General features: G+C 58.2%; 4 protein-coding genes across 4 annotated transcripts; all 4 read left to right on the top strand.

The window, feature by feature from the left end:
* Positions 1–325: 325 nt before the first annotated feature.
* THITE_2010413 (uncharacterized protein) lies at positions 326–1,234 on the top strand (the record flags this gene model as incomplete). Its single annotated transcript, XM_003650553.1, has 3 exons — positions 326–468; positions 529–721; positions 896–1,234. Coding segments are annotated over 3 exons (675 nt in total), but the record flags the coding sequence as incomplete, so codon positions are not given.
* Positions 1,235–2,834: 1,600 nt separating this feature from the next.
* On the top strand, positions 2,835–5,120 carry THITE_2110227 (uncharacterized protein). The gene is made up of 3 exons (XM_003650552.1): positions 2,835–4,191; positions 4,265–4,623; positions 4,713–5,120. Exons 1-3 carry the CDS (start codon positions 3,159–3,161, stop codon positions 5,076–5,078), a joined length of 1,758 nt encoding a protein of 585 aa, XP_003650600.1. The 5' UTR covers positions 2,835–3,158; the 3' UTR covers positions 5,079–5,120.
* A 2,112-nt stretch (positions 5,121–7,232) lies between these two features.
* Positions 7,233–8,440, top strand: THITE_2169643 (uncharacterized protein). The gene is made up of 6 exons (XM_003650551.1): positions 7,233–7,289; positions 7,461–7,481; positions 7,589–7,653; positions 7,739–7,810; positions 7,876–7,974; positions 8,059–8,440. The coding sequence occupies exons 1-6, from the start codon at positions 7,283–7,285 to the stop codon at positions 8,167–8,169; spliced, it is 375 nt and encodes a 124-aa protein (XP_003650599.1). The 5' UTR covers positions 7,233–7,282; the 3' UTR covers positions 8,170–8,440.
* Positions 8,441–9,182: 742 nt separating this feature from the next.
* Positions 9,183–10,575, top strand: THITE_2110221 (uncharacterized protein). Its single transcript, XM_003650550.1, has 4 exons — positions 9,183–9,371; positions 9,464–9,479; positions 9,607–9,702; positions 9,812–10,575. Exons 1-4 carry the CDS (start codon positions 9,335–9,337, stop codon positions 10,110–10,112), a joined length of 450 nt encoding a protein of 149 aa, XP_003650598.1. The 5' UTR covers positions 9,183–9,334; the 3' UTR covers positions 10,113–10,575.
* The last annotated feature ends 2,183 nt before the right edge of the window (positions 10,576–12,758 follow it).

Below are 12,758 nucleotides of genomic sequence, written 5' to 3'. Positions count from 1 at the left end.
AGTCGAGACGAGCAACTCCCGCCATCCCTTGCAACACGCGGTGAGAGCCCAAACCGTCGCCGCCGCTACTGAGGGCGGCTCTGCCCGCAAGATGGTAAGAAGGCCAATTGATTTTACCAGCCAAACCATCGGGTATCAGCATTTTGTTTTGTTTTCTTTTTTGTTGCCTACCGAGGTGCAGCGGCCGCTAATAACAAGCATGCAGGACTTGGCCGAGGAGTACAAATGGAGCCTCGGCGAACAGCTGCATGAACTGAATGCCGGGGGACAAAGCGCAGCCGAGCGCGCATACCATGCCGTTTTAGACTCGGGCGTCCCTAGAAGGGTTCTCAAGGCAGCTACGGGCACGGCTCTGGTGGTTTTCGGCGCGGTGCTTCTCTACATCCCAACCGTCATCCTGTATATCATCATGTACTACAGGTACCTCCCAGAGCTGGTGACCACCGTGCCGGTTTATTTACAATATGGGTAGGGCTGGGTCTGCTCCCCCTGGGCTACAGGATTCACGACTGACGCATCTCCCTCTAGAGTCGGCCCCAACCCGTTCGGTATCGCTTCCCTCGATCACCTCCACGCCTTCCAACCCTACGACATCTCCGTCTTGCTGACCCTCCCGCGCTCCCCGGCCAACCTCGAGCGCGGCAACTTCATGGTCGCGCTGCACCTCCTCACCCCGGACCCATCCGCCAGCAGCTCGCCAAACCTCCCCTACATTCCCCCCGTCCGCCCTGCCTCTCCCCTTGGGCAAAAGCCCGGCCAGCCCGCAGGAGACGCCGCCGCCGCCGCCGCCGCCGACGACGACGACGACGACGACACCACCGCCCTCTTCCAACCCCACCACCTACAACCAACCCGGCCCAACCTCGCCGCCTACCTGGCCGCCCACCGCATCCAGCACACGGCCGCGCGCCCGGCCATCCTGCCCTACGCGGACCCGCTCGCGTCTCTCGCGGCCCGCCTGCTCCTGCTGCCGTACCACGTGCTCTTCCCCGCGCGCGCGTCGGCCGCGCGGCTCGCGCTGCCGATGGCCGAGGCGCTCGCCTTCGCCCCGCGCCGCGCCGTGCCGCGCAGCCTGCTGCTCGAGGTCCAGGGCGGCCAGGCGCTGCAGGTGTACGAGGTCAGCGTGCGGTTCGTCGCGCGCCTGCGCGGCCTGCGCTGGCTGGTCTACCGCTGGCGCGTGGCGGCCTTCGTGCTCATCACCGGCGGGATGTGGGTGGCTGAGGTGGTGGTGCTGATGGCGGTGCTGGTTGCGTTGAGGTTGTGGGTTGGGAAGGCGTCCCAGGACCGGGGGGAAGCTCGGCGGCCGGGCGTTCGTGGTGGTGGCGGCCGCGGTCCTGCTGGCTCCGGGGAAAGCGATGGCGGAGACGGTAGCAGTGGGTATGACGCGGGGGAGAGTGGGCTGGCGGTGAAGAGCTCCGCTTCTGCGTCGGAGAGAAGGGATAAGGCGGAGAAGGGGGTCAAGAAGGAGGAGGAGGAGGGAGAGGCACAGGGGGGCGGGGAAATGCCTTTGCTTGAGATCCCCCAGTATGATGCAGGTCAGGATGCAGAGGCGGACGATGAGGCGGAGAGCCCGCGGGTGCCCAGGCGAGAGAGCGGAAAAGGCAAAGGCAAAGAAAAGGTGGCAGCGGCCCAGGAGGAAGGATCGGATTCGGAAGTCGTCGGGGTTGGCACCAGCTACAGTGGCCCACTGGACAACGCGGGCGCCAGGCGGAGGAATGTCTTGAGCTCGGGGACCTCTCAGTAGACGGAATCGCAATACTGGTGTTTTGGTGCTCATTCAAAGGGGGTGGGGCGTAATCGGTCACATTGATGTATCACGCAGCCGTAGTGGGAATGTATTGGACCTTTCATCTTGTCGAGACGACCCTGCAACGCCAGCCTTGATTTTCTTTGTCCCTAGGTCGGAGGCGGGGTGTTTAAACGTCGGCTATGATGGGCACTGGCAAGGGATCACACGACTCAACGGTCTTGAGGCAGGCAGGTTAAAAATGCCATCGCCATTGCAGGTTCTATTCAATGAAGGATGAGTTAGAGGTGAAATGGTGAATAAGCAGCTTGTCTGGACTCTACACCTGACAGCGGTGCTTGGCCCCAGGTCATCGCCATCGCTGACCACTGTGTGCTGTGCCAGGGGCTGCTGTTGTGTTGATCGAATTTCAATTCCAAAGCAGGCCTAATTTCATGTTGCCAAACTTGCCATTTACACAAACAGTATGTTGGGGAACCAGCCAGCAGCGACACACACTGGACATGCCCAGAAGGAGCCCAGGCGTCGGTCCGTGCACATTCTGGCCGTGTGCAACCTCCCAGGTTAGGTGCGTCAAGCCCCAACGCTGGTCGGGTGCTCTCGCCGACGCTCCACTCAGCCTCATTCCCGTCCGATTCCTCTTGTGACTGACGTCTTTGCCAGTTTCCCGCTGAATGACGCGGATACCTTTGCAAACAAAGCAATTCGCTGGCTGATTTCGCCAGCGGCCACGGCGAGAGACACCTTTTGTTTCAGTGCCTGAAGGGTTACTTCGGCTCGCACTGCCCTGGCGTCGGGTCTGCAGTGTTAAGTCGAGGTCCTGCTGCCAACGCAGAAGCCCCGTGGGGATCCATCCAAAAACCCCCCCCTGCGCCAGCTCCCAGCCAGCCCACCTACCCGACCACTCGGCTTCTCGTGCACTGCGCTTCCCGTCATTTCTGGGGCAGTCTACCTAAGCAGCAAACTTCTCCTCTGTTCGACCGTCACTCAGCTTGCGACCAAATTCTCGTGGCTGGACCATTTGCTCGCTGTGTTCACAGCACAACACACGTTGCGAAGCACCTCCAGGTCGATTGTTCACGTTGTAACCGAAGCTGTATCCTCTTAGTCCGTTCACGATCCGCACGGTTCGGCTCTGCCAAGCCGGAGCCTCCTCTGGCTGCTTCTTGAGCTCTTCAAGGTTACCCTCCCACATCATTTCCCGACCAAAACCACACCGACTACCTTCCCGCCTTTTGCTCTTCGCAAAACCTGCCCTGGAATTGCACCGCCAAAACTCGTGATCTAATCCCTTCCCCGCCTCCCCGCCACCCAACAGAGCGCGGGGTAGTCTTGGACACACCGCATCGCGCAGCTGCAGAACCGCGACTGCGGGGTTCCCTTGACCGCAGCGACAGCCGCCAACGTCATCATGCCCTGCTTCAAGGGCATCGCCGTGAGCATCCATGCCAATGGAGCCCCGGTGCCCGAGTACGGCGTGCAGAAGCAGTCGCGCCTGTCGCGCATCAACACCTATATCCCCGTACCCCAGCCGCAGCTGACCGGCGACTCCAACAAGCCCGAGCCCGCCAAGTTCGCCATCTCCATCACCCTGCTCACCCCGGGTCTCGCGATACCCTACTCGGCCCCCAAGCCGACACCGACAAACCCGTACCCGAGACCACAGATCGTCGGGCCCCAGCCGTCGAGCACCGGTGAGCCCGGGAAATACCATGGCTTCGTCACTCCCTACATCCCCATGACCAACAGCGAAAACGAGACGATCGCTGCCTATATTTACTTTGACGGGAGGGCAAAGGAAGAGGTGGCCACGCTGCTGCGTCCGGGGGAAGAGACATGGGTCAATAGCCGATGGGTCCAGGTTCCTGAGTCGGAGGGTGGCGGCCTCGCCGAGCGCGAGTTCATCTTCCGCGAGGTCGGCCTCGAGCGATGGCTGAACGGCCTCGACCTCAAGGGCCACGACGCCGCCGAGAAGCTGGAGCGCCGGCGGCAAAAGTTCGAGAAGCGCAGGAGACGGCAAAAGGCCCGCGCCGAGCAGGAAGCCGGCACCTCCGCCGAGGGTTTTGCCAAGTCGCGGGGCACTCTGCGGTACGGAGCCGACGAGTGCTCGCCCGTCGAGGCCGTCTTTGACGAGGACTCCGTTTCGTCCTCGGACGACGACGAGCCGCCCGAGGCGACTGGCCAAATCAAGGTGGCTATGTTCCGCGTCATCGCCTCCGGCGAGATCAAGAAGGGCGAGTACTCGCCCCAGTTCGATGCGCACGACGATTCCGACGACGAGGGCAACGGCGGCGCCAACGGGATCGATGCCGACGTCGAGCACACCACGAGCTTTGCGAAGCCCAAGACGCTGGATCCAAAGACGATAAGCACGCAGACGGTGACGGGCATCGACGGCCCGGATAAGCCGTATGCCGTCTTCACATTCTTCTACCGCGGCGAGCGTAAGTAATGTCCTCGAGGTTCTTTGTGATCCTCTCCCCCTGCACCGGTCGCCGTTTTGCTAACGGCTAGCAGGCCAACTCCAAAAGATGGGCGTCATGCCGCCGCCAAAGTCCCAAACTACTTCCCCCGCTCTGAAGCGCCGGTCAGGCCAGCTTGACTTCTCGAACCTCCGGCCCCTCAAGACCAGCGGTACCGTGGGCTTCTCTGCGTTCCGGGACAAGGATAGCCAACCAACGAGAAAGAAGAAATCGCGCGGGAGCAACGGAGCCAGCGCGATGGACGCAGATAGCGACGACGACGACGAGGATGACGAGAGCGGCGCGATCCTGAGCAAGATGGAGGACCTGGACTCTAAGGAAGACAAGTCCAAGCTCGGGCCCGACGACGCAAAGTTCTCTGGCGAGCTCGCCGACGGAGTGAACCGCATCCGGGTATGTTTCCCCCCTCTTTCCCTACCCACCCAAGTTTCGAGCAATCTCTGCCCTCCAAGCATAACTGACATTTTCTTTTCTCTCTCCAGCTCAAGCGCGCGCACTCGGCCGAGCCGGACAGCGCCTCCAGCCCGAGGAAATCCCCCAGCGCCGGCGCCGCGACCCCGCCCGAGATCCCCGCCAGCAGCCTCGCGCCGCTCGGCAGCGCCGCCGGCATCTTCGGCAAAGCCCTGGCGGATGACAGCAACGTCGTCGGTAGCCCTATGAAGAAGGCCCGCCCCAGCCTCGGCGGCGACGCCGCGGCAGCGGCGGGAGCCGCCGCCGCCCCCGGCGGGAGTTTTCCCCCCGCGCTCGGCGATATACTCGCTAAGGCTCAGGCTGCTCAGGATGGCCAGGGTGAGAAGGGGCCTGCGGCCGGGGCGGAGGTGAAGATGGAGGAGGAGGAGGAGTTGTGAGAATTTCGGTGGTCGGGACGGCAAAGAGAGAGAGAGAGTGTGTGTGTGTGTTTGTGTGTGGGTTATAACGGATATGTTTGGGGTTATTGATGCTGTTGGGCTAGATACTGACTGCGAAAGATGGCTTTTCTTCCGCCGCCCCTTTTTTTCCTTTCGTCGCCACCTATCAAGCCGTCTAGGATGGCGCCTCGGCGGGCTGGGTTTTTGCTCTCTGTTATTGACGGGGCGAGTATACTGGGCAAGGATAAGATCAGGGATGGCGGCGGCCCTTGGACCAGACCTGCCAGTTCCGTGCGCGTGGAGTGCAGGGTCGTGTGTGTCCTCGGCCGGATTTTCGTGGTTTGGCGTTCGTTGGTCATGGGTGGAAGGGGGGATTGGTGAAAGCGGAGGGAGTATGTATGGGATGCCATGCATTTGCATTGCCCCCCGTCAGCAACTACTTGGGCGAGCTCTCGTCGGATGTCTAGATCTCTCGGCCCGTACTTACTGCCTTCTACTCTTCTCCCGCTTACTTAAGGTACCTTACCTTACCTACCTCTTGTTACCTCGACATGCTCTTCTCCTGTGTTGTTGGCTAGGCGGCTGGGCAGTGTCAGAGGGGGCTTTTAAGGCTAGCAAATGGGAGCAATGAAGGTCTGGCTGGTATAGTAACCTGATGGGCACGGCGTCGCTCGGGAGCTTGCGGAACACGGCCCATCTGGGAAATGGGATTAGGGAATAAGTGACGCTATAGGATACGTGGGTGATAGTTCTTGTGACAATTGATGGGTTGAGCACTTGGACGACGCAGAAGCGGGTCAAATTGTGAGGTCCTAGTTGACTGACTGTGTTCTTGTGCTCTATCTGATCGTCCGTGGCCTTGCACCAACGTTGGAGATGTCAGAGCGTCCACGTTCATGATGGGGTACGGGAGGTCGCAACGTCCACGTTCATGAGGCAAGGTAAGGTAGGTATTCAAGTTTTCTGGTCTACTTGCTTCTCGGATTCGGTTTCTACTGAACTACAACTAGGCCGAACAACTAGGCCGAAGATCCAAGCTGAACCAATCATGACAAGCTGCAAGTACGAGTACAACGCGACCGCCAAAGAACAATGGCCATCCCTCACCTACTACATATCTCGAAGGGACAGCGGAACCAGACCGGACCGGCCCGGGGTCGGACAAGCCGGGTCAAACCTAGCCAGAATGTCCTTCCTTCCGAGACCGGTCGAATCGGGCTTGCCTGCAGTTTTGATACGATTAGCCATCTGTGACACCCAAGCTGTATGTGAAACTGGTCTGGGCATGGGAAGATGCAGAGCAAGGGGGACGAAAAGTCAGACTGTTGAGCTTGATTGATTTGAAGGATCAACATGGTGAAATTCAGTTGGCCGTTCTTAAGAAGTGTGTGTCATCATTGCATGAGAAGTGGAATTCGGAAGCAAGGGGAAAAGAGGGTTCTTACTGGTTACAGTGGCGTTAGTTTCATCAGGTTTGTTGCAGCATGAAGCGAGCTGTTGTGGCCAGCACGACAAATCTCGCGATGTTCGGCGAGGAAGCAGAAGGGAAGAAGAGAACGCATCTGCATGTCCGCAGGAAGTTTTCTGGTAGCCTCTATCCGACCCACTGGGTCCAAACATCCAATCAGGACCTTTTCCAGCCCCACTTTGCTCCGTGATGCGGCTCTTGTTGTGTTGAATGACTGCCCCTTCTTCGCCCAGAGCATGCTTGAGGTTCACTACCTCAGGTATCTGGTAGTTAATGTCAATACCGTCTCTCTTCGTGCTGTGTCTGGGGGCCGAGGGCCTGGATGTAGCAGGCCAAGAGGGGCTATGCCGGAGGGTGCTGTGTAAATGAAAGAACTTGGTTCTTAAGCCATTCTGCGTACAGAACCTAGCAAAAAGCTGCACATTCATTGTGACAGGACAGTCAATGGAAGCCATGGAAACCAGGTAATTTCTCCGAGGTAGTGACTTCCAAGTTAGGGATCACAATGTGCAGACCTTGACTCAGCTAAGAGCTGCTGCGTGCCTGAGGCCGAAATCAACCCCTCCATCGGTTAACGTGCTTCTGGCCCGTGCTCCTGGCTCTGGTCGGGTAGCTATCGCAAACTTGCAACCCCTCAACCACCAGGCACCACCCCGCGCTCCAAGAAGCAGCCTCCAAGTCGCTATTTTCAGATCGAACTCAACTACGTCCGCTTCCCGCAAAAAGCGCAATCAAGATGGCTGGTAAGTCTCATTTTTTTGTGAAAGTCTTCCGGCCCGGCGCGCAAAACCAGCACGGAACCAAGGGCGGCACTGGGCGCTGTTTTTACCCCGCGATGGGAGCCGTTCCGAGACTTTTGCGACTCGGCTCTCCTGGAGTACAACGAACCTCAGCTGACATGACATGACTTGCAGTCGACTTCCAGAGTATCGCAAGTGAGTACACACCAGGGACACGCGGCGAAGCGTTTGCTCGAAAGCAGGAAAATGAGGGGCGAGCGATGACCTGACTCTGGGCCTTCCTCCCCGGCCCCGCTTCACAGAGCAGTTCGTGGAACACTATTACGCGACTTTCGACTCCAACCGCACCGGCCTGCTCCCTCTCTACGTACGCTGATCCCGCTGATCCCGCCGATGAGTTGGAAAAGAAGGGAAGAACAGAATGCTGACGACCGTGATCAACTGCACAACAGAGGGAGAACTCGATGCTCACCTTTCAGGACGCTCAGCATCTCGGGGCTCAGAGCATCGTTGAGAAGCTTGCGGTAAGAGAGGACGGCAGCGGACAAAGGTGCCAGCTGGACATTGCTGAAGTTCTCTCTCTCCACAGAGCCTCTCTTTCCAGAAGGTCACGCACAAGGTCTCGGGGCTCGATGCGCAGCCCACACCCAACGGTGGCATCATCATCCTGGTGACTGGGCAGCTTGTGGTGCGTTCCACCGTCAGAAGACCAGTCAGAAACGCAGATGACGATACGGGCATGTGTCGCTGGCTAACACAGATTGGCTCGCAGGTCGACGAAGAGGAACACCCCCTCACCTTCTCGCAGGCCTTCCAGCTTTGCCAGGACCCGAATGGCCAGTGGTTCGTCTTTAACGACATCTTCCGGCTGGCCTTGCCCTAACCGACGACCCCTCTGACCTGCGACCCGGATTGGAATGGCGATGGACTTCACCGGAGACTTAGGCGGGCGCGGCGAGATGCAGCATCTTGCTGGCTTGGTGAGGGCGGTGGAGGGCGCTAGGTGTTCTGCGACAACTTGTTTTGCGGCCGGTGCCTTTGTGGAGTGAGAAATGAGAAGCAGAGCGCTGGGGTGTTCATGTTGAAAGGCGGTTCTCGATGCTCTAGTTTGGGTTAATTCCAAATGGAAATCGGAGCCGTCAACAAACCCGCGAGTTGGGTGTGGCTGTCAAGGTGATACTCCTGCTGCCTTTGACCTGTTGCCTCCGCCGAGACGCCGCGTAACCGTTAGTACGTCAGCAGACTTGGCAACGGCATTGGATGGGGCCGTCATCTCGAAGACAGCTGCCTGCTGGCGACACTGCGCGCGCATTTAACTCTCGGCTCCTGGGAGTTGATTCACTCCGGACTCCCTTTGATTCTCACTGCACAGCCGTGAGGACGACAGCCGTAGCGTGCAGTGTGCATCTTGGGCCTCTCTCTGGGGCCGTGTTTCGAAACCTGAATCCCAATGGTGGCCAAGCTTCGTCAACAGCACCTCAGTTGGTAAGCGGCGCTCGGCCCAGGGTCCCGGTCGTGTTGGCCTGGAAGCCGCAAGGGACCAATCACCCGGGCCGTTGGAGCACAGCCCCACTGGACCCGGGCTCCACCACGCGGACCAGTCGGCTGCCAAAAAGACAACATGCTAACTGCTTCAGATGTCGCAGTGTTCAGACCGAGCTACCTGACCCAGCAAGCAAGCAACTGCGCCGGCCAGCTGTTGTTGATTCATGCTGGCTTCAAATCTTCTTTGACTGACTCTACGAGAACAAAGCGCCGAGGTCGCCTATTCAAGCCCCAATCTGGTCGGCTCCGCTGACTTACGCAATCGCAAGTCGCATTGTACCGCATCGCATCGCATCTGAGCTTGGGCTTCCGCAAGGCAACGGCCACAGACAGACCTTATCACTCGCACGACCGGCGCGGGCGGGGACAGGAGCAAGCCTTCGAGACTCTCCGTCGATTTACCCAGCCGATAGTTGGCACTTTCATCGTCGGCAGACCGCTTGGAAAGGTTACAGATTCGCTAGGTTCTGAAGCCGCTCTACTACTACAACAACGCCGCCAAGATGTCGTTGAAGGAGGAGTTCGCAACGCGCAACTTCAGTACGTCCGCTTCTTCCGGGCTGTTGCTCTCTCCTGGTTGAGGGGGGCTCCTGTTGGGAAGTTTGATGCTGACAGGGCTGCTTGCCGCGCAGGTATCTACGGGCAATGGTGAGTACCTCCTGCCTCGCGATGCATCTCAGGGTCTGCGCCGGACTGCGGCAGTCCTGAAAATGTTGCCAACAACTGGAGAGGCGACAATACGGTCTCTATAATCCAGGAACTAACGTCTGCACAGGCTGGGCATCCTGACCATGATCCTGGCTTTCGCCCTCGGGATAGCCAACATCTTCACCATCCACCTCCTGCTGATCATCTTCAGCGCTCTCTGCCTGTATGTTTTCTTTTCTTTTCCTCGTCCCCCTTTTTTGCCCAACCCACCCCCATCTCGAACGCCACCACCTAAATCCTCCGGTTGACAACTGACCCCCCGGCGCTTCCAGCGCGTCGTCCTTCGTGATCCTCTTCATCGAGGTGCCGCTGCTGCTGCGCATCTGCCCGACCTCGGCCGCCTTCGACGGCTTCATCCGCCGCATCTCGACCAACTACACGCGCGCGGCCGCCTACGCCGTCATGGCCGTCGTCCAGTGGCTCTCCATCATCGTCGCCGCCAGCTCGCTCATCGCCGTCGCCGTCCTGCTCTCCCTCACGGGCATCTGCTACCTCCTCGCCGGCATCAAGGGCCAGGCCTTCGTCGGCAGCAAGACGCTCGGCGGGGCCGGCGTCGCGCAGATGATTGTATGAAGTGAATACGAATTGCGAATGCGGATGCGGATGGGTTTGGTCTCGTGATGGCGCGGTGGCCCGCTGAAGGGGATCGGAGGTGATAGAAGTGGAAAATAGGGGTGGTGCTGGTGGTGGTGATGGGCATGACGAAGGAGCACATTGAGGCGGTGAATTGGCTGGGGAGGCAGGCTTCTTCCTCTTTCTCCGAGGTACTGGTCCTTGCTTACCTGTCGGAGAACTGGAGAAGGAGCGCACGACTTCAACGGAAAGCATGATGTTGCGTGTCGGCTACTGTTTGTATCTGGTTAAACGAAGACGAAGGCGGGTCTTATGGCGTCTATGGTTTCTGTTAGTGATTTAACGGCGGGTGGTTTCCATTATCTAGTCTGTTGGCCGTTGCTGTTACCCGGACTGGGACCTTTGTGCATTGTTTGCGCAGGTTTTCTTCTTCCTTTTTTTCTTTCTTTTCTTTTCTTTTCTTTTTTTTTTCTTTCTTTTCGTGTTCTGCTTCTCAAATAGCTCTCACGCGTTGTCCTCCCTGCTGAGGTGAAGAAACGTGTGTGTCCTGTTCCTCTGCTTGTTCAAGCTGGAAGCCTCCCCAGAGGTGCGTGTGTGTCTCCATCGAGGCACATCACAAAGGCCGGCGAGAGGTACCCCAGGGGTTTAGTTCAGCGTGCTTGGTTGGGAAGATGGTATCAGCGGGCTTGCACTATCCCATCATCATGCGATTTACTTCCGGTCTCTGCGTACTCATTACAATGCCGAGCTGCGGCGGAGGCGAGCGAGCATACCGAACTGGGCAGGCTAAGTTCTGGAATTCTGATTGTGTAGTGTACACAGTCAGGAAGATGCCTAAGTCGGGCAGGTTGGGCATGCCGTAGCTCTCACACAAGGTGCGGGTTGACTCAGACTGATGGCGCTCACTCCCATCAAAACCGCTGAGCTCCTCAGGTAGGTAGCTTGCGTACACGACACTGTAGTGTATGGTCAGGTAGGTAGCTATTTGGAACTAGGTACCCTCAGTGAGTGGATGAATGGTACACGCCAGCAAGAGATCAGAACCAGTGCAAGCCAAAGACGTCTGCTCAAGATTTCAATAGTGTTCTAACCAGCATTTGACCTGCACAATAGGTACATTGGACGGGAATCATTAAGGGTTGCTCTGTAAACGCGATTTGGCCAACATGGTTGAACACCGGGCACACAGCTGAGCGCGTGGCATCAGGTTATGCGTCGAGTTGAAAGGGTGTATGCAGCAGGACTCGACTCAGACGCGAGCTCAAACACCACACGCGGCAGGCCACGTCCAAGCACTCTACACAGTACTCTACCTAGTAGTGCGGTACCAAGTAACCCTGTGCTAATAGCAGACAACAGTGTCCTACGGTGAAACAACTCGTAGTTTCTCTTGCTAATAGGGTCTCCGCGAAGTGCCGCCGGGTAATGCATCTCAGTCATGCGACACAGAACCTACCGGTGGGCAATGCAGGCAATTGCGTCATAGCGCGCAACAGATTGTTCGAGTCGCCGTGGGCTGAACATCGCTGCGGCATTTCTTGGGGCAAAGAGAACAAGCCAAAGGGTTTCCGAGATGGCTTGCAAAGACATACAACCGTCCTTTAAGGGCGCTGGCACCTGCAGGCGATTGCAGAACCCTCGCTGACGACGGTGAGACCGTCTCCTCTCTTCGCCCCGTCCGCCGTCCAGCGGCTTGCAAAGGTTCAAGCCCGCAGTTGGGAGCAGAAGAAGCGGTCAGCGGGGTCAGTCTAGGCGCATGGTGGGGCCTGGCTCCATTGATTTGGGAGACAAAGGGGATGCAGGTGATTGCTCATCGCCCGTCGAGGACCGGATCGTATCGTCTCGAGTCCGGCACACACGTGGAGCGGGAGACGGAAGGACCTGGAGGGTTCTGCCGCCCCCAGCGCGCTTCACTCCAACCGCCAACCGCCCAGTGTCAAGGCAACGGCCGAGGCCGATCAGAAGTGCCCCGCTAGGTGGCCTCCAAATGCATTCTGTCAGCAACCACCCGGGTCCCCGTGGCCATGAACTGGCATGGAAAGTCAACGGAAATATGTTAATGGCCTTTTGATCTCCAGCTCTGGAGCGTTCATTAGTTGTGAATAGCCACGGTCAAGGCATCCCAGCTTGGTTCCTGCCTGATGTCCATACTGTGCTACACTAATGTACGGAATATTGCTTGGGTTATACCGAGTCCGACAGTGCGTGCCGAGCAGCAAGCTGCACAACAGAAAATCTCTTGGGGTCACTCGCATCCTTTGTCTCCAAATCGAGAAACGGGGACAAGCATCTTGGCCAGGCCAAGCCGCACTTAGCGGTGGAGATGGTGGGGCATGACGGTACCAGGAACGTTTCTGGCCCACGGTGTCTGACTGTGTTGTCCATACGGTACGGAACAGTACTCGCGTAGTGGAGAGTCCATGATTTGGGCCTGCTGAACAACGCAACATCTAGGCCGTACTTGTCGCACTCACTCTCATTATCATCGCCGGCATTGTGCGCTGACAGTGAAGCTTTCTTCTAGAATTGGCCTCGTAGGTCTGTTTGGCGTGTATACCGCCGGTTTACCCCTGAAATCATGGCCAAAGGAGGGTCATCAGAGTCGCCAAGAACCCCACCTTGGGGAGGACAAAAGGGACGTGCTGG

The sequence above is a fragment of the Thermothielavioides terrestris genome, chromosome 1 (genome assembly GCF_000226115.1).
Source record: "Thermothielavioides terrestris NRRL 8126 chromosome 1, complete sequence".
NCBI lineage: Eukaryota > Fungi > Ascomycota > Sordariomycetes > Sordariales > Chaetomiaceae > Thermothielavioides > Thermothielavioides terrestris.
The sequence above is the reverse complement of the archived record's forward strand: the minus strand, read 5'-3'. Positions and strand labels throughout refer to the sequence as shown.